Raw genomic sequence first — 25,773 nt, forward strand, 5'->3', positions numbered from 1 at the left:
TAACCTGCTACAAGAAAACAATGCAAGAAAAAAAAGTCAAATCATGACGAAAATATTTCTGCTTAGCACCGATTCCAGCACACCAGATGCTGTTAAGAAGGAAAAGATGGATAATCAAAAACTACAGGTAGGAAATCTGAAATAAAAGCAGAAAAGCTAGAAACACTCAAAAATCACGCAACATTTGGTGAGTGAAGCAGAAGTAATGGTATCAAAGGAATTGAATGGCTGCAAATGGACTCAGCCAAGACATTTTTAATAATCTAAGATTTGGGGAGCTGGACACAAGAGCTTCAAGAATAGAAGAAAAAGAGCAAAGAAATAGGAGAGCCAAATGAGCCAGGGGGTGGGAGTGGCTGTGGCAAGGGGTTAATTGTTTTTTACATACGTTGGGGCTGTGATAGAATAGGCCCATTATTAAGTTCACAGAGACAATCTATTTGTTTCTTTTACATACCTTGCCAGATTTCTTTATCGTCTTGGGCTTGTTTGCCTTGATGACTTTGGTTGCACTTTGGGCTTCTGAAACTAAAATGTAGAGGTAAGTCAGAGAACAGAAATCAAAACGTAGAAAAATCATTCAATTTTAATATATACAAACACCTTTCAGAATGTGACAAAGAAACCTATAATCAATTAAGCGCATTGACAGAGCAGTTTAAAATACTGCAGCCAATATTCATACAGCAAAATCTCTTAAAATGCAGTGATAGGGGGGAAAAATCAGTATGGATCTGATCAGTATACAAAAATCTAATCATATTAACTTCTGTTTTCTGAATACCTCTCCACAAAAGTACTTTCTTGCATCTTCTCAGTAAATTTTACTGTGCACAATAATTATGCTCATTTTCAAGATTAGGGAAATTTAAAGCATTTTACTACGTAACTTGTTGAAACAGGGCAGTGCACCTTTACAACAGTCAAGAAGGCCAACTCAATATCATTTATTTTTAGGGGAACTCAACATAAAAGTAGGGAGATTTGACCCAGTTACATAGGCACAGGCAAGACCTCATCACGAGAACTGTGCATTGCAGTGAACCTATTAAATGACTTTGATGCATTTAAAGCACTTTAAGGGAAGGTATAATAGACTATTAGAACCTGGAATGGCCAGGCTGCTTTACAAGGATCGACTAAACTTGAAACTCATTTGAGAATCTTTGTGCACAGGAAACCGTTCTTCAACAAAGGCACTCAGAAAACATCTCAAAAAAAGTTCAGATATACGTAACTGGGAAATCTTGCAGTAAACTGGCCCAGTGATTTTTCTTGTCACACCACTCAGACAATCTCCTTTGTGGAGACTTGCACGTCAAATTGAGCTCAGGGCCTAATTATCTGCAATTTGGCAGTACATAATCAGCGTCAGATACTTGGGACAAATCAAGCAGAGATCCATGAAATGTCACAAATTACCAGATATACAGAGTCAAATGTGGAGATTTCCCAGGCAGGTTGGTGGTGGACATAAAACTAATTTACATTCAGCAGACTCCTCAATGTAAATGCATATCGCCAAATGAGGGGGATATTTCATTACCAATGTGAGCGTTTAGAACCTGGCTCGCAGTCACAAGTCACGGTTCAGGATGGATATATGTTGTATCTACATGTGCAATTGGGGGCAGGAAAAGCTGGCAAGGAAAGATTATGAGAAGAGATGGTAATTTGAGGATGCATTTACAGCAGCCCCTCAATGGAGCACAATTTACTTATTGCACAATAGTCATAAAATCAGCAATGTCTTGATAGCCTGTATATCACAAATCCCATAATATAAGGGATTGGATACCCATTATATAAATTTCCCAATCACCAGAATTATCTAACTTTCATCCAACTTTCAAAGAAAGATTCAGACACAGGAAAGTACACCTCGGACAAGCTGTTGAGAATGAAAACATCATGCTCCAGAACGACAGAATTTATAAAAGTCTTCCTTACTTTAAAACTATTCTAAAAAAAAAAAAAGTGGGGGGGGTGGTATTGGGCAAGGGTTTTACACCAAATTGATACTTCTTCAAAGCGTTACACTTGTAATAAATCCCTGCCATCACATTTTAAACAGGTGTCATATTTTCATGTCAAAGGATAAAGGTTCTGGAGTAAGCTCACCTGCTGAATTTGAAAAATTCCCTCAAAAAAATGCAGTTGTTTGTAATTCTGAGGAGTCTTACTTCATTTCTCCTTATTTGGCCATTCAAAAATGTGTGTTAAATTCTCTCTACCTTATTCAAAGAAATCCGTTGTGACAAATTGCCAGTTTGCTATCACAACTACCCTCCAACACATGCAGCTGGGAACAGGATAAAGGCAGTTTTTTTGAAAAACAACAGTATGTAACTGGTTGACCAATGTTCCAATACCAGTCAAAGACACTACTTAAACATTCTGTCATGATTATTTAGGTAATAAACATTCTACTACTTATTGAAACAATGGAATACGCAATTATAGAAGATTGAAACCAAATAACAGACCTAATTTAACAAAGATTGTTTTTTAAATACCAAATTGCAACCCTATGTTTTCTGATAGTGCATAAAAGTAATCAGATAATTAATTAACTATGCACGGTTCAAAATGGAATACAATCTATTGAAGAAAAAGCTATTAGAAAGAAAAAATCTTCCAATGTCGAACATTGTCAGTTTCTCATCCTAATTTCTTTAACACATTACGAAAAGGCAATGTAAAACCAACAATAATTCATGTTTTTTTTGATACAGTTAATAAACACAAGTTTACTGTTTTTCCTGCTCCATGCTGAAAACGCACCCGGTATTCTGCTCTTGACTTACTCCATTTCAAAATACTCCCCATTTACATTCTTCGCAAACATAATGAGTGCAGTTGCAGGCCATGCATGGGACCCCAAGATCCGTTTGTATCACGATATTTTGTAGATTGGTCTAATAATAATTTTCTCTTCATTTCTTCTTCGAAACGGAATACGCACACATTATAATCTGCCAAGATTTTATCCATTCACTTAACCCATCTACGAATCCCATTGTAACTCATAATTTGCTAATATTTGTACCATCAGAAAATTTGGCTTTAGTGCATTTCACCATGTGTAATGTATATTGTGTAGTTAATCATAGAATGATATAGCACAGGAACAGGCCCCATTGGTGCACATCGTCCATGAATCCAAGTTAAGGCCCCAGCAATAATCCCCACGAGCTGCAGTTACAATCAGTCGTATGAAAATGGCTCATTTACCTCGACTGTTTTTCATTAGCCAGACAAACAGACCTCCAGTATATTACCTTCTTTCTTTCTGCAATAGTCTTTTATGTAGCAACATATCAAATGCCTGACTCTTAACTTTCTTTTACTTTCTCATCATTCATTTTGATGTTATACACAAGGACTGCAGCTCCTCAGCTGGGATTCTCAATTACTGATCACAGTGAAAAGCAATCAATGTTCCTTATTCTCTTTCAAAACAATGTCTTCATCCAATAACAATAGAAACTTTCAGTAGGTAATATGTTGATTCCTTACTTGACTAACATTCTGTGACACTGGGCTGTGATTCAAGTCATAAAATCTAACTCCTTACACTAAAAATAAAATGCCTAGTTCTAATAAAGACCAAAGAAAATCTTACGCCGTTTTAACATAATGCTTTACTACTCCAAACTATATGTACAGCATTATTTAGATACATGTCACAGTAACGACTGCAACATGAAGCTGTCTTCTAGTTGGGCAATGACATGTTAAGTTTATTCGTAAGCAGACAAGGAAGACATAATGGCGGTGTAATAACAGATCTAATTGTAGAAATAGCCACTGTATCAGAGAAGTAACTCTGTTGTAATTTCAAAATGCTACTTAGTTTTACTTCGACCACTGAGAGCCAATAGCTGATGGGTTATTGTGAATACTGGTAGAAAATTAATTAACAGCGTATGTTGACTGTGAGGTTGTGGCACACAAACATTTGTCAGCAGGTATCAAGAGATTCTCTGCACGCACACCAACCATCAACCACCATACATACTAAATACCAATCAACACCTCTCCTCAATCTCATGTCGATTGACTATGGTTCGTTACCGGAATCTTAGTTTATCTATGTACTTCCTTTTAGCAAAATCTACTTTATTACCCATCTCCTACACTTATTTGTGTAAACTTGTGTCTCTAGACTCAATAGACAATAGGTGCAGGAGTAGGCCATTTGGCCCTTAGAGCTATTCAACCGCCATTCAATGTGATCATGGCTGATCAGCCCCAATCAATACCCCGTTCCTGCCTTCTCCCCATATCCCCTGACTCCGCTATTTTTAAGAGCCCTATCTAGCTCTCTCTTGAAAGCATCCAGAGAACCTGCCTCTACCGCGCTCTGAGGCAGAGAATTCCACAGACACACCACTTTCTGTGAGAAAAAGTGTTTCCTCGTCTCCGTTCTAAATGGCTTACTCCTTATTCTTAAACTGTGGCCCCTGGTTCTGGACTCCCCCAACATCAGGACATCTAGCGTGTCCAAACCCTTAACAATCTTATACGTTTCAATAAGAATCCCTCTCATCCTTCTAAACTCCAGAGTGTACAAGCCCAGCTGCTCCATTCTCTCAGCATATGGCAGTCCTGCCATCCCGGGAATTAACCTTGTAAACCTACGCTGCAAGAACAATAGCAAGAATGTCCTTCCTCAAATTAGGGGACCAAAACTGCACACAATACTCCAGGTGTGGTCTCACTAGGGCTCTGTGCAACTGCAGAAGGACCTCTTTGACTAGTTTCCAAAACTTTTTTCCATTGACAGTTTGGCCTCACACGGTATCCAAGTGACATAAAAATGACAGCCACCATAATTAATTTTGACGCTGCAAATGCACATGCTGTGATGCTTGCGTTACCGAGGAATCTTAACAACAATGTGATGCTATCAATTGGGCCAGCAACCCAAGAAAGTGATAGGTGCTCCAACTTGAAGATACGTTTTGAACCAGGATGTGTACAATAGTTAATTATACACAAGATGTTCGCAATAAACTTTTTGTAGAACACATTTAAAACCTTGCCTATGAGCAATCAACTATGCTGTTTGCATGTCTCCTGATTAATGCTTCATTTCTCATACACAAAAAGAATAGTACCAAGTCTAATCCTAACGAATTTGGAGATTTAGACAATAATAACTTTAAGGTAACATCAATTATAATACCAGATAATGTTTGCTAATATTTAATTAAATCCTACACAAGGATACAAAATATAAAAGGATGGTTAAAACTCTCAAGCCAGTTCAACATTTCAATGTGAACCAATACCATATTTCTACCTTTGCCCTGTCTCAACCAGTCATCAGCATTTTCATGCCTGTGGCAGTTCTTCAGAACTCCTCCTTTCTATTCAGTACTGCCATTTTTCATTGTCACTTTTCATTTAGCTTCCATTTTTCCTGACAACATAAAAGTCCCGGTTGGATCATGCTGGATATCTTAGATCTGAAAATTAGACATTGTGCACAAACACTTACCAAAGCTAGATGCAGAACGCATCTCCCTTCGGCTCTTTCGATCCTTAAATCTAGGATCAAGGCCTCAGGCAGCATAACCTCAGGAAGCACTGTCCCTAAACTATAGGTGTTGAAGCTGGGGGGGAAAACTACGTATTTGACTAAAACCAGTTATTAATTTTGAATGGAGTTTAAATGTTATTGACAATTGAAATAATAAATAATTCAAATGATTTTTAAAAACGGTAGAAAAACACTTTAAATAACCAATAATCTAGACAAGAAAAAAGTGACTGAAAAGTGACTTTTGTTTCCAGAGTCTCTGCCACAGAAGGTAGTTGGAGGCCAGTTCATTGGCTATATTTAAGAGCGAGTTAGATGTGGCCCTTGTGGCTAAAGGGATCAGGGGGTATGGAGAGAAGGCAGGGATGGGATACTGAGTTGGACGATCAGCCATGATCATATTGAATGGCGGTGCAGGATCGAAGGGCCGAATAACCTACTCCTGCACCTATTTTCTATGTTTCTATGAGATTGGATAACACAGTAAACCCTCTTTATAACGGATCATGGGAGGGGGGAAATGGTTTTTGTTATTGCCGATTGTCCACTATACCCGAGTATAGGATTACAGAGTAATAATTGCACGTAGAGGGGTGCAAGCAGAAGCCTCCACGTGGCGCATCCCGGGCAATGCTGACGACAGAAACTGTACCACAGTGACTGACTGAAGTAGCCAATTCTGTAACCACCGACCGTCAACCGTCACTGACCGATCAGAAAGACGTGATATGGAAGATGGCCGGACACGAGGAAGAAGAATTGCACGTAGTAGAAACAAAGAACTGCAAATGCTGATTAATTCCCAAAAGCACACTGGAGTACTGGAGCACCTCAGGCAGCATTGCTGGAGAACATGGATACGGGTGACATTTTGGACCCTTCTTCAGACTGTCCGTCTGGAACTAGCCCTGGAATGCAGGCGAGATGCTGGCAGTTGGGGGAAGAGGAGAGGATCAGTAGAATCATTGGTCAGGGCCCGCGGGCGAGCGGAATGCCAGCAGTAGATGTAGCCAGGGAACCTGGCAACCCGGGCCGGCGTTGGCAGTCCAACCTGGCGGGTGCTGCCTAGGTAGGTCAGGTCTGAAAGCGGACAGAGGGAGCGGTCTGGGTTGGCAACGGTAGTACGGCCTGGCAGTGAAGGTCAGTAGTTCTGGCCTGGAAGCAGCTGGGGTGGTGGAAGCTTCAGTGGTCCGGGCCTCGGAGGTGGTAAACGTTGGCACTGCATCTCCCTACGCAGCTGTGGGTCCCGGCCTTATGGCTATGGGATGCGCAGTGATCCAGCAGGGGTGGTCTTGACTGAAACGCCATCTATCCATGCTCTCCAGACCAGCAGAGTTACTCCAGCACTTTGTGTCCTTCATCATTGCACAAGTGTGGATCAAAGCTTGTCAATTTCAATCACCCCATAGTGTAACTTGGGGCCTGTATTCTTAATGCAACTGTGGTGTCGGATTAATACGAGGAGGTAAACAAAAATGCTGGAGAAACTCAGCGAGTGAGGCAGCATCTATGGAGCGAAGGAATAGGTGACGTTTCGGGTCGAGAGCCTTCTTCAGACTAATATGAGGATGCTCCAACCGCTGTTTATAAAAAGAGGTCTGTAATAACGAGGGTTTACTGTACTTGCTTTCTTTCTGGTTCTGAGGGAGAAGTGAAATACAAGCTCTTTCACAGGACAAGAAGCATCTAACAGAACAGGTGAGTGCATTGTTTGGGAGATAGTGTGCCCATTTACACTTTTTATTTACTTACAACACACCGACTCACAATTCTCCATGCCATTCAAAATACTCCTTCTCTACTTCGAATGGTCACGGGCTAGTTGTTCCCATGATTCAGTGATACATTCATTACACGGTAGCTTTAAGTATTCGAACCTCTTCCTCTTTTCTCTCGGCAAAAACTCTGCACAACAATTTGGTGTAGTGGCTTTTCCAGGTGTCTGATGCTGGCAACACGCAAGACTAACCTTTCCTGATGGACTCGAGTATAATTAGAGTTTCCATTCTAAGGATGTCAGCCTGAGAAAGCTCTGACGTTGGCTCATTTATCCTTACGGTGAATTGTGAACATTTTGTGTGAGCTGGTTGAATCTTTCCAGTGAGCCCAAGATGTTATTTAACCTCCAACACCTAGCTTGCCCATATACACATTAACACCACAACATTTTATTTTAGTTATTGGACTGAAGTATAATCAATCAACACATTTCAAAATCTAACTACTGCACCCATTGGCGGTCACTCGAAACAAGTATGACGGTCCTCTCCTCTCCATAGGGCCGTCTACTGGTGGGTTTGCAGATGTCTGTAGAGGCCGATCCGCGATCCACACACCTTGGTGCAACGTGGGCAGTGGAGACTGGCGGTGGTCGAGCCCCCTTCTCTCTCTCCTTACGGTGCTGTTGCTTTGTCTCTGTGACACGGCGTAGTTCCATTTCGTGACGTGCAGCTCCTTCCTGCACGGATTACCTCCAGGAGCGCCTGTCCAGTGCAATGTGCTCCCAGTTGCTTGATGTGATGTGGAATTTCTTCAGGCTATTCTTGATGTTGTCCTTGAAGCGTTTCTTTGGCCCGCCAGGGGCTCGCTGACCTTCCTTCACTTGAGAGTACAGGATGCGTTTAGGGAGACCTGTGTTGGACATGCGGATGACATGGCCAGTCCATCGAAGTTGGTGCTGCTTTATTGTGGTGGTGATGCTGGTCATGTTGCCTTCCTCCAAAACGCTGATGTTGGTGCGTTTGTCCTCCCAGCTGCTCCTCAGAATCTTTCGTAAGGATCTTTGATGGTATTGTTCCAGGGCTCTCAGGTGCCTGCTGTAGGTGGTCCATGACTCGGCTCCATACAACAAGGTGAAGAGGACAACGGCTCTGTAGACCAGCAGTTTTGTTTGAGCCTTGAAGTCTTGGTCTTCAAAGACTCTTTTCCCGAGTCTGGTGTGAGCTCCACTGGCACAACTTAGGGGATGGTTGACCTCAGAAGCAATGTCAGCTTTTGAGGAAAGAATGCTGCCAAGGTAGGGGAAGTGGTCAACGTTTTCAAGAGTGGTGTCGTCCACTTTTGTAGTGGGCTGGGTAAGATGCTGGTTGGGTGGAGGTTGATGTAGGATCTGGGTCTTCTTGATATTTAAGGCTAGGCCATGGCTCTGTATGCCTTGGCAAAGGCATTCAGGATGCTGTGGAGATCTTCTGTGTAGTGTGCTGCAATGGCACAATCGTCTGCACACTGAAGCTCCATGATGGCGGTGTTACTGACTTTGCTCTTGGCCTTCAACCTATTAAAGTTGAAGATCCCACTGTCAGTTCAGTAGAGGATTGGGATCCCCTGTGGCAGCTCTTCACCAATGAGGTGAAGTATGGCAGCAATGAAGACTACAAACAGTGTGGGTGCGATGATGCATCCCTGTTTCCACAGTGAAGGGCTCAGACTCAGAGTCGTACTTGCTGAGCACTGTGACTGACATGCCATCATGTAGAAGCCTCAATATTCTGATGTACTTGGCTATAAACCACCTATCACAGAGAGATCTGTTTAATCATGCTTGCTTGGATGTATCAATTATAAACGTCAAATCTAATTTTCATCCCATGCACAACACCAAGACCTTGAAAATTAATGAGTATTGAATAGATCACTACCACATATTTGCAACCTTTGCTTTCAATACACCTGAAATCAATGATTTGCATCAGGAGTCTATGCTTTCAAATTAGGAAAATGTCTTCCCAACTAGTGTCATATTTCCTTCGAGCATGATAAGTTATATCTTCAAATGAAATTTCCTCTTTGGTTTTGTGAATGTAAACATGGAAAATAAATTATCTCATCAATTTAAACAGACAATATTAAAAAAAATACAAAATTGCATGATAAAAATTAAAAACACCTTTTCCATGTGATCTCTCATTCTACCCTGAATGTTCTGTTAAGTGTAATGTTGCAATAGTGAATTATACAGATTTTAAAATAGTAATTTTACATAGCAAGCTTTGTAAACACACTGGTGTTTGGTTATTTGGTAGGTAAAAAACATTAGGTGCTGTGTGGAAGCGCTTGAACTACAACATGCCATTAATGAATAATTTAAGCTTGAGTAACTTAATGCTGGAGTAACTCAGCATCTCTGGACTGAAGGAATGGGTGAGGTTTCGGGTCGAGACCCTTCTTCAGACTATGCTTAATGGAAATTAAACAATAGGAGCTTACAATGCAATGCCCTGCAAGTCATAACGATGAACTGTGACATGCTTTCTGCATGTTTTCAATGTTTTGGATATTTTCCTATTGATATACATCTGGGCCAAGGTAAAAAAAAAAAAAATGTATCTGCTGTGTATATAACATTTTAAATGAATTACATGGTCAGACCCTTAAGAACACTTAAATATCTGTCAATTAATTTTCGGTGCCATTTCTGCATTTGAGAACAGAATTCAGGAATTACATGACAAAAATCAAAGTGCAGAAAAAATATTTTGAATTGCTCGGCGGAACCTGCCACGCCTTCAACCCCGGAACTGTGGGAAGTGGGAAGTGGCAGTAAAAGGACAGTGCTGCGGGGGGGGGGGGGGGGGGGAGGGAAGAGTTCCTTTCCACAGCGTGTGGGGAGTCTGGCCCGGGTCAGCACGTCCTGGGCTGCACAACGCAGCAAACATGGCTGGGCCGCCAGGGGTAAAGTTGCGGGGAGGGCAGGAGCGTTGAGAAGGAGGGGGTCGGGGATCATGTCAGCAACTCACTCACTCAGTAGCTGGGGTGGCTGCGAGCGGTCGCCGGGACCGAACAGTGGAACTAGCCGCCACCTCAGCGCCTTCTGCCGGCCCACGAGCCAAGATGTCCTTCGGCACAGGCGCAACCGGTGGAGGTGGTCGTTGGCGGGCAGAAGGCTGGCTGCTCCATCCCGGGCTCTCTCTCGCTGTTGTGTGATTTCCCTGAGCCAGGAAGTCCCCGTCCCTCAGACCTGAACCGCACAGCGCATTGTGGGAGAGGCGAAGATGGAGGCTCCCCGGTCCTCATTGCTTCCTTGAACCAAACCCTTGATCCTGTCCCGCCAGCCTTTTTTCAAAATTTAGCAACTCAAAATGGGGGTGTGTCTTCGACGCCAATAAATACAGTAGCTGGAAATTTAGAATACAGCAACAAAGTGTAGTTCACATTCAAATTATTTATTAAGAGGGTAATGAACGATTGGGGTGGAAGCAAGCAGTAAGGAAGAGTTTATGGGAGAACAGGAGAGAATTAAGATAACGAATGATACAAATTTCTGTTTCTATTACATTAAAGATACACTTCATTGTATTTCATTTTCCTATCTCCCTATTCTCAATTCATTCTACCAAGCAAGGTGCAAAAAAATTTAACGCTGTGCTGACTCTTTCCCTGAAGTAAAATGGCTACAAGCAGAAACACAAAGTTTATTTCTTAATCAACAGACCTAACTTCAATTTTGTTTTGCATACATTGACAAAATCCTAAATGAAAATAGATCTCAACTTTACATGGATATTAGCAAATCTAGCCTTTATTTTTTCTCTTAAAGCATTTCACAACATTCATTTCTGTTTTGTATTACCAAAAAAGTTCAGATTCAAAAATGTACTTTAATACAAATCAATGTAATAAATAATTGCACATTACTTTTTAGAATCCTACCTAGCTCTTAAACTGTTATACTTGCTAGTTTATTGACTCCTGTTCTAAAACAGTTTAAAATGTATAACAGGAATAGGAAAAGCACGTTTCAAAATTTTTGACCGACAGCTTCTACAATGTTTCTTCAACATTGTAATGTTGTTTCTACATTAAGATGATTCCTCAAATACTAATTAAATAGATTATTGCCTTCTGTAAATGGAAAGATGAAAGGAATCTTGTATTTGAGGAATCTTTGCAGTGATCATCGCTAGAAACTATTAAAAAAACAAAGGGGATTAGAATAATAATCCAACTTTATCAATGTTTGAAGTTTTAAAGTGTAAAAAAAATCTTGCCCACATCTCACATGAATAAATTGGATTTAAACAGAGGCTGGATGAAGCTTCTAGTCTGGTCATTCCTATTGTTAACTAACTACAAATATCCTCCTCATTGACATGGGAGGTTATTTTTCTATTAAACAATTTAAATTCGTCCAATTGATATTTATTGATTCTACCTAGTTGTAAACATAGTTACACTCTCGTAGTTGAAGTCAATTTTAATGAATAAATCACACAAAAATCATACAACAAAAACAAATCATTTTGTAGTATTAAAAAAGTTACCAAAGCTACCATTTCATTTTAAAAATGAGTTTAGGAATTGCATTATAAAATGCCTTCACTCAAATGCTTTCCAGTCCGCTGGTCTCTGAAATGCATATTAGCCAGTCATAAAAGTCTACGTACATGTAGCTGTACTCTCTCAAATTTCAGCCTCAGGCCTATTATTCAGGATGACTAGACAGGTTCACACTTCACAATAGAAGAAATGAATGCCAGCTTTCAAGGCACAAAAAGGTGCACCTGCAGCTCCTAGAATTGGAACAGATTCAGGAGGGGAAAATACCAGACAAGGAGCTTGTCTACCATTGAGTGATTTTTGCCCGGGGATGCCATTTTATATCATTCCACTTGTTGTGCCATGCCCGGCCTATGTTTGATATGTGCACCTTTCGATTTATGCGCTGCTTATCAAGCGCGAATCCCCCGCATAAAACACGAGGTGCCCGAACATAGCAGAGTTCTTTTCTACACATTACCCAAGCCTGATCATTCAATACAGAAGATATAAGACACTGTAGTTTGGCTGGGGGGGAGGGGGGCAGGGGGGTTAGAGAGAGGGAGGGGGGAGGGGGCAGAGAGGGGGGGGGGCAGAGAGGGAGAGGGAGGGGGCAGAGAGGGAGGAGGGGAGGGGGCAGAGAGGGAGGGGGGGAGGGGGCAGAGAGGGAGGGGGGAGGGGGCAGAGAGGGAGGGGGGAGGGGGCAGAGAGGGAGGGGGGAGGGGGCAGAGAGGGAGGGGGCAGATAGGGAGGGGGAGGGGGCAGAGAGGGAGGGGGAGGGGGCAGAGCGGGAGGGGGAGGGGGCAGAGCGGGAGGGGGAGGGGGCAGAGAGGGAGGGGGAGCGGGCAGAGCGGGAGGGGGAGGGGGCAGAGAGGGAGGGGGAGGGGGCAGAGAGGGAGGGGGGAGGGGGCAGAGAGGGAGGGGGCAGAGAGGGAGGGGGAGGGGGCAGAGAGGGAGGGGGTCAGAGAGGGAGGGGGGTCAGAGAGGGGGGGGGGTCAGAGAGGGGGCAGAGAGGGAGGGGGGGGGTGGGGGCAGAGAGGGAGGGGGGATGGGGCAGAGAGGGAGGGGGCAGAGCGGGAGGGGGAGGGGGCAGAGAGGAGGGGGGGCAGAGAGGGAGGGGGAGGGGGCAGAGAGGGAGGGGGCAGAGAGGGAGGGGAGGGGGCAGAGAGAGAGGGGGGGCAGAGAGGGAGGGGGAGGGGGCAGAGGGGGAGGGGGGGGCAGAGAGGGAGGGGGGCAGAGAGGGAGGGGGGGGCAGAGAGGGAGGGGGGGGCAGAGAGGGAGGGGGGGCAGAGAGGGAGGGGGGGGCAGAGAGGGAGGGGGGGCAGAGAGGGAGGGGGGGGCAGAGAGGGAGGGGGGGGCAGAGAGGGAGGGGGGGGGCAGAGAGGGAGGGGGGGGCAGAGAGGGAGGGGGGGGCAGAGAGGGAGGGGGGGGGCAGAGAGGGAGGGGGGGGCAGAGAGGGAGGGGGGGGCAGAGAGGGAGGGGGGGGCAGAGAGGGGGGGGGGGGCAGAGAGGGAGGGGGGGCAGAGAGGGAGGGGGGGGAGAGAGGGAGGGGGGGGCAGAGAGGGAGGGGGGGCAGAGAGGGAGGGGGGGCAGAGAGGGAGGGGGGGCAGAGAGGGAGGGGGGGCAGAGAGGGAGGGGGGGCAGAGAGGGAGGGGGGGCAGAGAGGGAGGGGGGGGCAGAGAGGGAGGGGGGGGCAGAGAGGGAGGGGGGGCAGAGAGGAGGGGGGGCAGAGAGGGAGGGGGGGCAGAGAGGGAGGGGGGGCAGAGAGGGAGGGGGGGGCAGAGAGGGAGGGGGGGGCAGACAGGGAGGGGGGGCAGACAGGGAGGGGGGCAGACAGGGAGGGGGGGCAGACAGGGAGGGGGGGCAGACAGGGAGGGGGGGCAGACAGGGAGGGGGGGCAGACAGGGAGGGGGGGCAGAGAGGGAGGGGGGGCAGAGAGGGAGGGGGGGGCAGAGAGGGAGGGGGGGCAGAGAGGGAGGGGAGGCAGAGAGGGAGGGGAGGCAGAGAGGATGGGGGTGGGTTGTTTCTTTCCCCCGAAATGGGTGAGGTTTTGGGGCTGTTTTTAAATTTTAAAGGATTAATAACTACGGAAATGCGATGGGAAGATGTTTATCGCCACGACGGGGAAAATGTGAGTAGGACATGTGAAAGTGGGAAGGCTGTGGCCTAGCATTTGGAAGAAGATGGGAAAAGCAGATTGACACATCGTGGGCACACACAAACAAGTCGAAGACTTTTAGTTATATAGAGATTAAGAATCAAAGAATCATCTAGCACTAAAACAGACTTCCCCACCAACTGTGATGAGCCTGTAAGCATCCTAATTACGAACATTTGACGAGTATTCTTCCATGCCATAGTATTTCAAGTGTTTATCTATATTTGAGGGTGTATGCCTCCATCAACTCTTCTCTCAGTGAGTTCTGAGTTTCAATCACTCTCTGGGTGAAAGCCCCCCCTCTAAATCTCCTATTCATACTTTAAACCAATTAATCTGATAATGGGAAACATTTCTCAATATTTAAGCCCTGCAAATATCTTACAGTAATACTTAAAACTAGCAATATGGTAGCAGCAACTAAATGAGATTGATTCTCAAATTATTCAACTAGGGTGTTGTTTTTGGATGAACTGGAAATCTACTTTTGATGAAAGCTGTCCTTGAAACTTCCCAACAGTTGGCCCAGAGTGACAATTTATGTAGTTGTTAATGTTCTGATCCAGAAACATGGAGGAAAAAGTGTTTTTGGACGGGTAAATAAACACTCTCATCTTGGTGCACAAACCATAACAGCAAAATCTGCAAATCCAACACAAAATTAGTTTTAGCCCCCTATCCAAAAAGCTGATTTAAAACTAAGAAAATAACTCCTTAAATTTAGTATTTGGAATTAATGCCATCCTGTAAATTCAGATGTATCATTGAGTCTTTATCAACACGTTGACATTTTAGCAGCATCACTTGTTAAATCCAAAACTTTCAGATATAAATAGGAAAAACAAATACGAATTTGTTTATGCATTTCTCTATCAAATATTTAAACTAGTTCACAAGATTTTTTTAAATTCACAACTTTTGATGCATGAACTACCCCAATAAAAATGCAAAGAAACCACTGGAAAGTACATGTTTGTATATTTTACAATTCTTTGCTGCGTTCTACAGACAAGTGAATAAAGCAGTGTATTTTCCCAGCAACACAATGGAAACTGCATTCTTGAATACAAAACAACATTAAGAGACTGGTTTCACTAAGTGAACAGTGAGAACTTCCAGAATGGGGGAATAAATGAACCTCGTATCTTCTATCACACTGAGAAAATGTCTTTCTTTCCTTTGTCTACTTTCAATAGACAATAGGTGCAGGAGTAGGCCCTTCGGCCCTTCGAGCCATCCTACTTCAATGTGATCATGGCTGATCATCCCCAATCAGTACCCCGTTCCTGCCATGTCCTCATATCCCCTGACTCCGCTATTTTTAAGAGCCCTATCTAGCTCTCTCTTGAAAGTATCTAGAGAACCTGCCTCCACCGCCCTCTGAGGCAGCGAATTCCACACTCACTACTCTCTGTGAGAAAAAGTGTTTCCTCGTCTCCGTTCTAAATGGCTAACTCCTTAGTCATAAACCGTGGCCCCTGGTTCAGGACTCCCCCAACATCGGGAACATGTAACCTGCCTCTAGTGTTTCTCAATCTCCAAGTAGAATATTATAGACCCAGAGGGGCGAGACAAATTACTTGGGGCTTAATTTTACATCAATTAAATTGGGCCTGTCAATTTCTACATTGAATTCAGTTATTTACAACTTTATATGAAAATCCAAACTTTTAGAATTCACACAAGCCTGCAAACTTCCAAACTGAAGTATTTTACTTGAACGAAGCATGTGACAATAAAAACACACTTCTTTATCTAAATGAAAATGTTAGGTAAAGCTCCTCACGTCCAACACCATTATTTCCTGCTTTCCACATGATGAACAACTTTGCTGAGATACAGTTACAGATGTCATTCCTTCATGGTCATTTAGTTTAGTAATTTGATGACAAACAAATCTGTAGTTGCAAGAAATCTACAGACAATGAGCCAATCTTAAATTGTTTATCAGGTATAAAAATGGTACATGGAAACATAGAAAATAGGTGCAGCGAGCCTGCACCGCCATTCAATATGATCATGGCTGATCATCCAACTCAGTATCCTGTACATAAATATCAATGACATCACAGGTCAATCCAATCTTCTCTTCATGCTGTGCCCATAGACTTTCAGGTATTAAGTCATACGTGCAATGAGTATCTGATTTATTTCCCCTTTTCTAGTCCATATTCAGCCACTTGAACCGCACAAATTCCTGACCCTTCTGGAATCAAAAGAACCAGCATGCAACCAGCCAGGTTGCCACAGTCACTCTAGTAATGCAAGGGACCTAATGCTGATAGCAGTGGGAGTGATATAGCAATTGCAATGTTGTTTATATAATCTAACTTCACCAAAGATAAATATTGTAAATATTACACAATTTTGAATGACTAGCAATTAGTCCAATAAAAATAGATGTTCTTTCATTCGAAACCACGACTGGTCAACAAATGACCACAAAAATTGACATACACAAAAACGCTTTTGTTTTAAAATGAAGGCACAGCAGTATGGAGAAAAGTCAGATGATTTATGTGAACAAGCTAGTAACCAGCAGGGTTAAATAAAAGACCTTACATGACACTCCAAGGAGTGGACTTTGGGTATTCTTGGCTTTTTCTCCCAGCAGAAAAAAAGACCTAAACAAAACTGTCACAATCCTCACGTGAATACATCCTGTTCAAATCTTTTTTTCCCTTCATATAATTATCCCTGGTCAAATGTAAAATTCTAATTTATGTTCAATAGTGAAATCATATAAATATTTATATCCCTATAGTTTTGTAATGGCAATGCCAATAGAAATATAGTTATTAAACAAAATGTATAAGTTTCTGATTTGGAAGGCTATCACTGTAAGAAACATTCACGAAAATTCTGGAAAATTCTGTCAAAACCATTTGAGGAGCTATTTTTGAACCAGACATTAAGCCACAAATCGGCCAAACCTGCCTGACATGGTTACATTCAGAAAAATCGTATCTTTTAATTAACCTGACATTTCCTCAATTGGCCCCTTTGCAACGACAGAACAGAGTTTGCACATGACTGATTCCAGAAGTCATGTAGAACCAGGTTAGGTACATCTTCTGCTGATTCATTCTTCAGGTTGAACAGAAATTCAATGCATATCACTGTGAATGGCCTGGTTTTATAACTGATCTGGTGAGCAGAGTATTGAAAGGTGAAGCAAGTGTCATATAAGATTTGCACTACACAAGACCTTTACCAACTAGAGAATCTCAACTTCAATTTGTCAGCGACAAATTCCCCAATGTGCTGGGAGATCAAACTTTTTTGGACTAGTCACAAAAGCAGGTTAGAAGCCAGATTTCTATAGCCGCTAGAACAGGGATTCACAATCTTTTTCGTCCCTTTTACCCCTGGCAACTTTAATAGCACATAACAATGTTATTTCACTTATTTATGAACAACTAATGATCCATTACAGTCAGTCAATGAGAAAAAATATGTACAAATCCAAAATCAACAAATTTACCCCCCCCCCCGGGTGGGTGAAATGTACCCCCTGGGGGTAAATTTACCCCAGGTTGTGAACCCTTGCTCTAGAACCAACCCTATCTCAGCATCCCAAGCAATGAGGAGAGTTACACAGGTTTCCCCTAACATGTCAGCAGTGTGATGAAACACACTTCACTTTCCTAGAAAAGTGCAGCTCCAATCATCAAAGTGAACGACATCCAGAATAAAACCACCTATTTGTTTGATAGTTCATCCACTAGGCTATCCACTAGTTCACTTCCTCCACCACTAGGTTGCAGTGCAGAAAATTTACAAACAGTTTAGTGCTGGTTGTCAAATGGTCTTTAAAACTAAAAGTCAAATTGTTTTAGGATTACTCAGTTGTTAAGTTAGTAGTTATCACCTGATATGCAATGTCTGAAATCTAGCAAACACACATGGGTGAAATGGAGAGATGCCCAGGATCTGTGGATTTATCCTTTGTTTTTAAAACGTTGGGCTTTGAGGCAATTATTTTATGTTCCGAATAGTAAAAGCTTCGGTATAACTCACTAGATAGACTCCAGCACCAACTCTCTCTCCCCCCCCCTCCTTGTTATTTTAAATTATCTATACTTGGAATTATGAACTCAGTGCACAACTGGTTTACCATAAGTTCATGCCTCCAAATGACCACAGGTGGAGTGCTTAACCTCAAATGGGAAAGGGCAAGGTTTGGTGGAGGGGTGGAAACAGAGGTGAAAAGGCATAGAAGAGGTTAGCCAATTCCCAACAGTTGAGGGGGTGGGGGAATAAAAGCTGAGGGCAACTCACCCTGGGATGCTCTTGCACACCTCCTAGCAACTGGTTAGAGCAGCTTTGGCAGAGGCCTGGGAGCAGGTCGCCTGCCCGCCCTCTCTCGGCAGGGGGGGGTGGTGCAGGGAGACCTAAAGAGGGGGGAAGAAAAATAAATTTTTAAAAATATGGTGGAGAAATCTAATCTCCAGTCCAATCAATCTCATCCAATTGAATAACAAGCTTAGCCCTTTTTAGTCCCAATGAACCTTTCAATTTTAAGGCGAAAATTACATTCTTTGAACTCAGAAAATTTTATTTTTTCCCCCCTCTAAGCATATTAATGATCTTCAAGGATAGAGTTATGTAGGTGCCAGACAGTGTGGTAAAATGGTAAATAGTCAAGAGTCAAGACAGTTGTTGGCCAAAGTTAATTTGTTGTACAAGTAGTAAAAGGTCTGATCTCTTCATCACATACTTACTCCAAATGGATACAACAATGAGTGATAGGCAACAAGAAACCTGTGCGACTCTCCGCCAATTGCCACTGATGCTCAAATGAGATTAGTTCAAAATTACTAAATGAAATAAATAAGCAATACTCTGGTCTGCAAAGCCCTTCACCTAATCCCTTCAGTATTGTAAACTTTAACTGGACTAGAGACTCCAAAGTCAAATCAGTGCCCATATAAAAGGAAGACTGGATAAAGCAAAAGTTTGGAACGGATACCATTTCCCTAAGAAAAATGACTCAAGGGCCAAAGGCTCGAAGGGCCGAATGGCCTCCTCCTGCACCTATTTTCTGTTTCTAAAAAGGCCAGGTCGTCCAAAATCTACTTGTCCTTGATGTAAAGGAGAACAGAGAGTAGGATGATGGAAACAAAAGCTGATGGCCAAATACTCAGAGCTCAATTTTCTCTGGAAATAACATTAAAAGCATTATAATTAAAATTCTGAGACTTGCATAGATCACTATTAAAAACCAGTGCATTAAAATCCAATCAGTGGACTTAAGAGAAGGCTGGGTCTGACAGCAAGTGTCAATTGGGCGGGGGCTGTGGAGAAAAGAGTACATACATATTCCATATGGATTTCAGCAAGGCGCTCGACAAGATGCTGCAACAAAAAACAGGTATCCAAAGAAATGTGTCAAATTGGATCCAAAATCAGCTCAGTAACAGGAGACAAAGTGCATTGGTTGACAGACATTTTACAGACCAGAAAGCTATTTGATGTGGGGCTCTCAAGGACTTCCCATTATGTCCTTTGCTTTGTGGTATGCAATAATGATTTAGAGCTGTCATGGCGCATATGTTTTCAGACAATATTTACAAATTATAATTGAAGAAAGCTGTAGGAAAATGACAATGGTCTGTTTCGGCAACAGAAAAGTCGCACACGGTTCATTCCGTAGAGAAAGAATATATTTGAGAAGAGCAAAATGAATATTAGGCATATTACTAATAAGAATGAACAGTGGAACTTAAAATATCAAATCTCTGACGGCATGGTACCATGATAACAAGTAGATAAGATGATTATGAATACAAATGCTATGCTGGTTTTTATTGGTCAAGGTGAAGTATAGAAGAACAGGTCAGTCATGATAAAAGTTTTAAACTGGTTATCTCACAGGAAGAATCTAATAGCAGTAGAGAGGGTACAGGGATTTACAAGAATGTTGTGAGCTAAGGAAGTGTTCTCATGAGAGCAGACTTGCTGATGAGGTTGCTTTCTTAAAATAGTGGAGCAGAGGGGAGTGTTAATTGGGGTGTACAATTTTATAACATGGAAAGACAGGAGTAAACTTAACAAATGTTCAGTAAACAAAGATTCAGCTGACACTTACATTCATATAATTTTAGGACTAAATCAAATATGATTCTCATGAAATATAGGCAACATAAAATCTTGCCATCAATAGTCCCTGGATTATTGGCCACAATGTTATATCCTGGAGGGAAACAGGACGTGTCTTACAGCTGAGCAGGTATATGGTCAGGATTTGGTGCAAGTTGCTGATGAAACTGCACAACTTGTAGAAATAGAGTCCAAACAAGGGCTAATGCAAAAGGTCACCAAAAATATTGATAAAGAGGGCATATTTAATAATGAGCCTGAAAATACACCCACAGCACCTCAAGTTTGTTTTACTGCCACTAGATAAAGTAAACCTGTCAAACTAACAAATGACGCCATTGTCATTCAGAATTCACCAAGGATCAATATAAAAATTCGATTACATGCCACTGAGCATTTTTAGTAACTTTGTTGCACATTTTAATCAAGTTGGCTAACACAATATATTCACCCAGTGAAATACGCCTACAAACATTCCGTTTAGATCCAAATTAAACAAGTTTTTCTACCAAGCCAAACAAAACTGCAGTATTTTCCTATGAACAGTTAGTAGTGACTTCAACATTTAATTCCAACATAATTTGCTTCACTTGAAATGCTGCTTGCCTACAGTCGGTCTACACGTGCTCGTCTGAAATTTGATTAGGAATGGGGGAAGGGCGGCATTTAAACGGCACCTCAAGGTTGAATGCGCTGCCATCAGCATATCCGTCCGTTTACTGCTAGTCTCCAAGAAACGCAAGCAATGAGAGGCAAGCGAGGCAGATCAAACACTTATTTAAGATTTCCAGTTTGAACGTGCGGTTAGAAAAATGAACATCTATAGTAGTTCGCACAAAACGCGACGTTTACTTCTAGTAGACGTGAGCAAGACCAAATGACCCTAGTCTGGTTAATAGAAATTGCTTGTACACCTTAGTACTTAAAAAATAATCAATTCTTTTAACGACTATCTGCCATCAGGAGGAAGGGTGGTGTAAAAGGACTGACTTAATATAGTGACAATGATAATATACAAACTCCTGTCAAACTATAACATTAATGTTTTAATTCCAGGGAATAGACTTGCAGCTGGCCGACCAACATCCTCTCTCAATACTACAATACTACAATACACAGAATAGTCGTATATTTTATAAAAGACTGGCCAGAATCCCAGAATACGTTCAATTTCTTGAAATATAAACAAAACTGGGATGTCAATGATGTGACAATACAGGACGAACGCGTTCATTTATTCCAGGTTTGAAAGCTGCTTATTTTAAAGAGACACGTGGCCTATAAACTAATCCAATTATTTGCTTCATGTCAGCAAACCCAAAGATTGACAGTCAAAGCGACTATCAATCAGCAAGCCAGATATGCAACAACAAAAAAAGTGGACAAACGAATTTTAAAATCCTTACTTTGTCCAAGTATTACAACAAAACGGAGCCAGCAATAATCAAACAATAAAGGCAATCGCCTCTTGACTGTCACTTGCAGCTACAAACCCACTGACAGGGAGATTTAAAATCAATTTCGTGCACAAACCTGTCTCCTGACTGCTGACGTTCACGCTGTTGGCGGTGACCATGTTTTTCTTCTTGGTCCACGGGTTGATTTTAGGAGGGGGCGCTTCGGTGAAGTTCTTCAGCAATTTATCCGCAGGCTCCTGCTGGTTTTGGTCGTTCTCCTTGTTCAGCTCTATCTCCAGCTCTGGGCCTGAGGGCTGCGGCTCCAGCCTCTCCAGCAGGTCGCTGTCTGGTCTCTCCTCTCCCCCGGAGCCGGGCGATGGGGGCCGGTGGCAGGCGGCCGGCTCTTCCTGAGAGCTGCTGCTGCTGCTGCTGCTGTTGCCGCCGCTACTAGTGTCGTGGTCGGTGGGCTGGAGCATTGGAGTCTCCACGTCGGTAGCCATCGTCGGTGCCCCCAGCAGCTGGGTCGCCCCTTGTGCTTCAATCTCGACAAATAATCTGTTGGGCGCTTTTTACTGTCGGAATTAAAATTAGAAAAGGACCATTAAACAAAAAAAATGTATAATAGAAACATAGGAAAAAAGGTGCAGGAGGAGGCCATTCGGCCCTTCGAGACAGCACCGCCATTCATTGTGATCATGGCTGATCGTCCCCTATCAATAACCCGTGCCTGCCTTCTCCCCATATCTCTTGACTCCACTAGCCCCTAGAGCTCTATCTAACTCTCTCTTAAATCTATCCATTGATTTGGCCTCCACTGCCCTCTGTGGCAGGGAATTCCATAAATTCACAACTCTCTTGAGTAAAAAAGTTTTTTCTCACCTCAGTCTTAAATGACCTCCGCTTTATTCTAAGACTGTGTGGCCCCTGGTTCTGGACTCGCCCAACATTGGGAACATTTTTCCTGCATCTCTAGCTTGTCCAGTCCTTCGGAAGCTGCTCTTTAAAGAATCACTTGGCCAGTTAAAATAGAGTTAAAAGCGCCTCCCCAGACCCACAATCAATGAGAGCAAACTTAGAGCCTTTTAAAAATGGAGATGCTTTTTTATTGCAGGGGACAGGGTGGAATGCAAGAGACAATAATTAGTTAAATCAAACAAAATGTAAACCATCAAATAGAAGACGTCGCCCCCATTGCCCGATGCAGCTGCAACAGCTGGTCCAAGGTTAGAAGCATGTTGGGGTTGGGTGGGGCAGAGTTTATAGATACATTTATTATCTAATTAGTTAATAGACATGCTCTCTCCGGACGGTGCAGGCAGTGACCACCAGGTACTGTCAGGGTACAGGGGGGGGAGAAGAGGAGATGGGGTGTAGTGGATGGAGCAGCCCGGCCCCGGCCACTAGTTCTCCGCCACCACGTGCGAGTGGAGTAGCACTGACGTGGCCGCCCGGGCCCCGCTGTTGCTGCCCTCAACCCCCCGGGGAACGCTCCTCCCGACCCCGCTACCCGGCCCAGCACAGCCCGGGGAGCGCTCCACCGGACCCGGGCCCCGCTGCTGCTGCCCTCAACCCCCCGGGGAACGCTCCTCCCGACCCCGCCGCCCGGCCCAGCCCAGCCCGTCGCACCGCTTCACACCATTGTTACGCCCCACACACACACACACACAGCTGTTACTGTGGAAACTGGCCTTGTTTATTAGGTTTTCTTCCTCTCTATTCTGCACCTCATTTATTATTATATATTAAAAAAATTAAAAACAATGATTTTAAAAAACGTGTCAAAGAGGGAGGCGAGGAAAGGAAGCAAAAAAGGGGTGGATTCCATAACGGGTCAGCTCAATGCCATGCAGCCGCCCGAGAGACATGTTCTCACATACAGACACACACAGCACAGCACCGCCCCCCCCCCCCCCCACACACACACAACCCCCCCCCCCACAAACACACACAACCCCACACCCACAACCCCACCATCCCCTCACCTTGCCCTCCCTCACGCCGGATCCAACATAGACCCTCCAGACACTAGTACTTTTTAAAGAAAATCTCCTGCGAAGTAGGAACGGGAAAGGTGGCTTAAATAAAACAAGGTCAAACATCTCACCGGGATTGCTGCTGGGAGAAAAAAGAGAATGTTCTCCCTGCTCCCTGCTGCTGCTGCAGGAGAAAATCCGACTTGCGGGGAGAAATTTGTGCAAAGAGCAGATTGCAAAAGGAGTGAGGCAGGAGAGCAGGCGGCGGCGGCGCAATATGGTGGCTCAGGTCAGGGGACGGCCTTGTCGCTCCCCCTCTCACTCACTCACTCACTCGCTGCAACAAACGTGGTGGGTCCCTCGCCAACACAACCTTAACCTAACCTCCACCCGCCGGCCGGCCCGCCCGCCCGCCTCGTTGTTCCCAACCCCGGGATCAGCCACCAGGAGCAGTCAAGGCTCGGTGCAGCTCACGGTACATCGCCAGACCTTGTGCCCGGTGCCCGCTGCCATTTGCTGGAGTTAGGACACGCTTATCCCCACCATGTTAGTCGCTCGACAGTTTGGGTGATGGCACCGCGCGTGCGCAGGGGGGGGGGGCTGCACCGTGCGGATTTTTCCCGGTGGGGGGGAGTGGGGGGCTGAGGCGGCACATGCGCATGCGCGGTCTACCATCGCCGGCAGCGTCCACCTCAGCGCATGCGCGCCTACCTTCGCCGGCACCGGCCGCCTCAGCGCATGCGCGGCCTACCTTCGCCGGCACCGGTCGCTGCAGCGCATGCGCGCCTACCTTCGCCGACACCGGCCGCCACGGCACATGCGCAGTCTACCTTCGCCGGCACCGGCCGCCTCAGCGCATGTGCGGCCATCCCCAGCCCCGGCGCAGCTTGGCTTCGGCGCACGCCACCGACATACGTGCCCCCGACAGCGTGCGTCGCCGCTGACGTCGGAGACGTGAGTACGGATGCCGGAAAGAGGAGTAAGTAAGTAAGTGGAGGGCCTGTCCCACTTGCACGCGTCTGGCGCGACAAAACCGGAAGCGAAGTTGGCGCGTGACGTCATTTACACTCATATAAATGTTACACCATCATCATGATGGAAGAGATACAGACTGCATTGCTGCAACAGCAAGCGAGACTTCTGTTAGCAGCAGCCCTCATGCTCACAGATCAGCTGGGCAAGAGTACAACAAGGAAGGCTATCAAGAAACCCAGGAAGAGGTCTGTGTGGACGAGGTCTTTGTTCCGGATGAGGCCCACTTTGGGCCAGTATGAGATCATGGTGACGGATCTGCAGCGGAAAGATGAGGCTGCCTTTAGATGTTTCACCAGGATCCCCCCTGACCTGTTTCAGGAGCTAAAGACACGAGTCGGTCCTCTTCTGCAGAAAACGGACACCTTCATGAGGAAGTCACTGGAACCAGGCCTGCGCCTAGCCATCACCCTCTGCTACCTTGCATCAGGGGATTCCTACAGGAGCCTCTCGTGCAACTTCCGTGTGGCCCACAACACCATCAGCAAGGTTGTCCGAGAGACCTGTGATGCCATCAACAATGCATATGAAGAAATGATTGACTGTCCTAGTACCCCTGACGAGTGGAGGAGAGTGGCGCACGGCTTTCAAACCAGATGGAACTTCCTGCACACATGTGGGGCAGTTGACGGGAAGCATGTGGCCATCCGGTGTCCGCCCAGGGGAGGTTCTACGTACTTTAACTACAAAAAGTTCCATTCCATCGTGCTCTTAGCTGTGGTGGATGCAAACTACAACTTCCTGTATGTGGATGTGGGCACACCTGGTAGTGCCGCAGATGGAGGGATCTGGACAGAGACCTCCCTTGGGCAAGCACTGGAAGAAGGGAGAGCAGGCCTTCCTGATCCAGAACCTCTGCCGGGAGAAGACAACCCTGACATCCCCTACGCATTGGTTGGTGATGATGCCTTCGCACTCAGGCCATGGATGATGAAGCCATACCCTCACAGGCAGATGTCAAGTGAGCGAAGGATCTTTAATTACAGGCTGTCCAGGGCTAGGAGGGTCGTGGAAAATGCTTTTGGTATCCTTGCCAGCAGATTCAGATGCCTGCTGACTACAATGGAGCAGGAGCCCGAGAATGTGCAGACCATTGTCTACGCGGCATGTGTCCTCCACAACCTGATCCGTACCAGAGGGGCAGCAGCAGCCATGGTGGAGGGTGACACGGTGGACAAACAGACAGGAGAAGTCACACCAGGTTCATGGAGAGCTGCAAGACAGGCTGCACCGATGGTGGCACTAGGCACATTGCAAGAAAATACCAGCAACAAAAGAGCAAAGGAGCAGAGGGACCATCTCTGTGCT

At 44.6% G+C, this 25,773-nt stretch overlaps 1 protein-coding gene across 2 annotated transcripts in view; it reads right to left on the reverse strand.

Moving 5' to 3' along the window:
- larp1b (La ribonucleoprotein 1B) overlaps positions 1 to 24,020 on the reverse strand; it is a 62,642-nt gene extending 38,622 nt beyond the window's left edge. The window contains exons 1-3 of one of the 2 annotated variants that reach the window (XM_033013547.1): positions 23,565 to 24,020; positions 21,597 to 22,032; positions 458 to 528 (exon numbers count right to left, since the gene is read on the reverse strand). In XM_033013547.1, coding sequence (XP_032869438.1) covers positions 458 to 528; positions 21,597 to 21,960 — 435 coding nt within the window. In that variant the 5' untranslated portion in view covers positions 21,961 to 22,032; positions 23,565 to 24,020. Of the gene's footprint in view, positions 1 to 457; positions 529 to 18,242; positions 18,356 to 21,596; positions 22,033 to 23,564 lie in introns of those variants that run through there. The other variant, XM_033013623.1, reaches the window with a different exon arrangement.
- Positions 24,021 to 25,773: the final 1,753 nt, after the last annotated feature.

The sequence above is a fragment of the Amblyraja radiata genome, chromosome 1 (genome assembly GCF_010909765.2).
Source record: "Amblyraja radiata isolate CabotCenter1 chromosome 1, sAmbRad1.1.pri, whole genome shotgun sequence".
Taxonomy (NCBI): Eukaryota; Metazoa; Chordata; class Chondrichthyes; order Rajiformes; family Rajidae; genus Amblyraja; species Amblyraja radiata.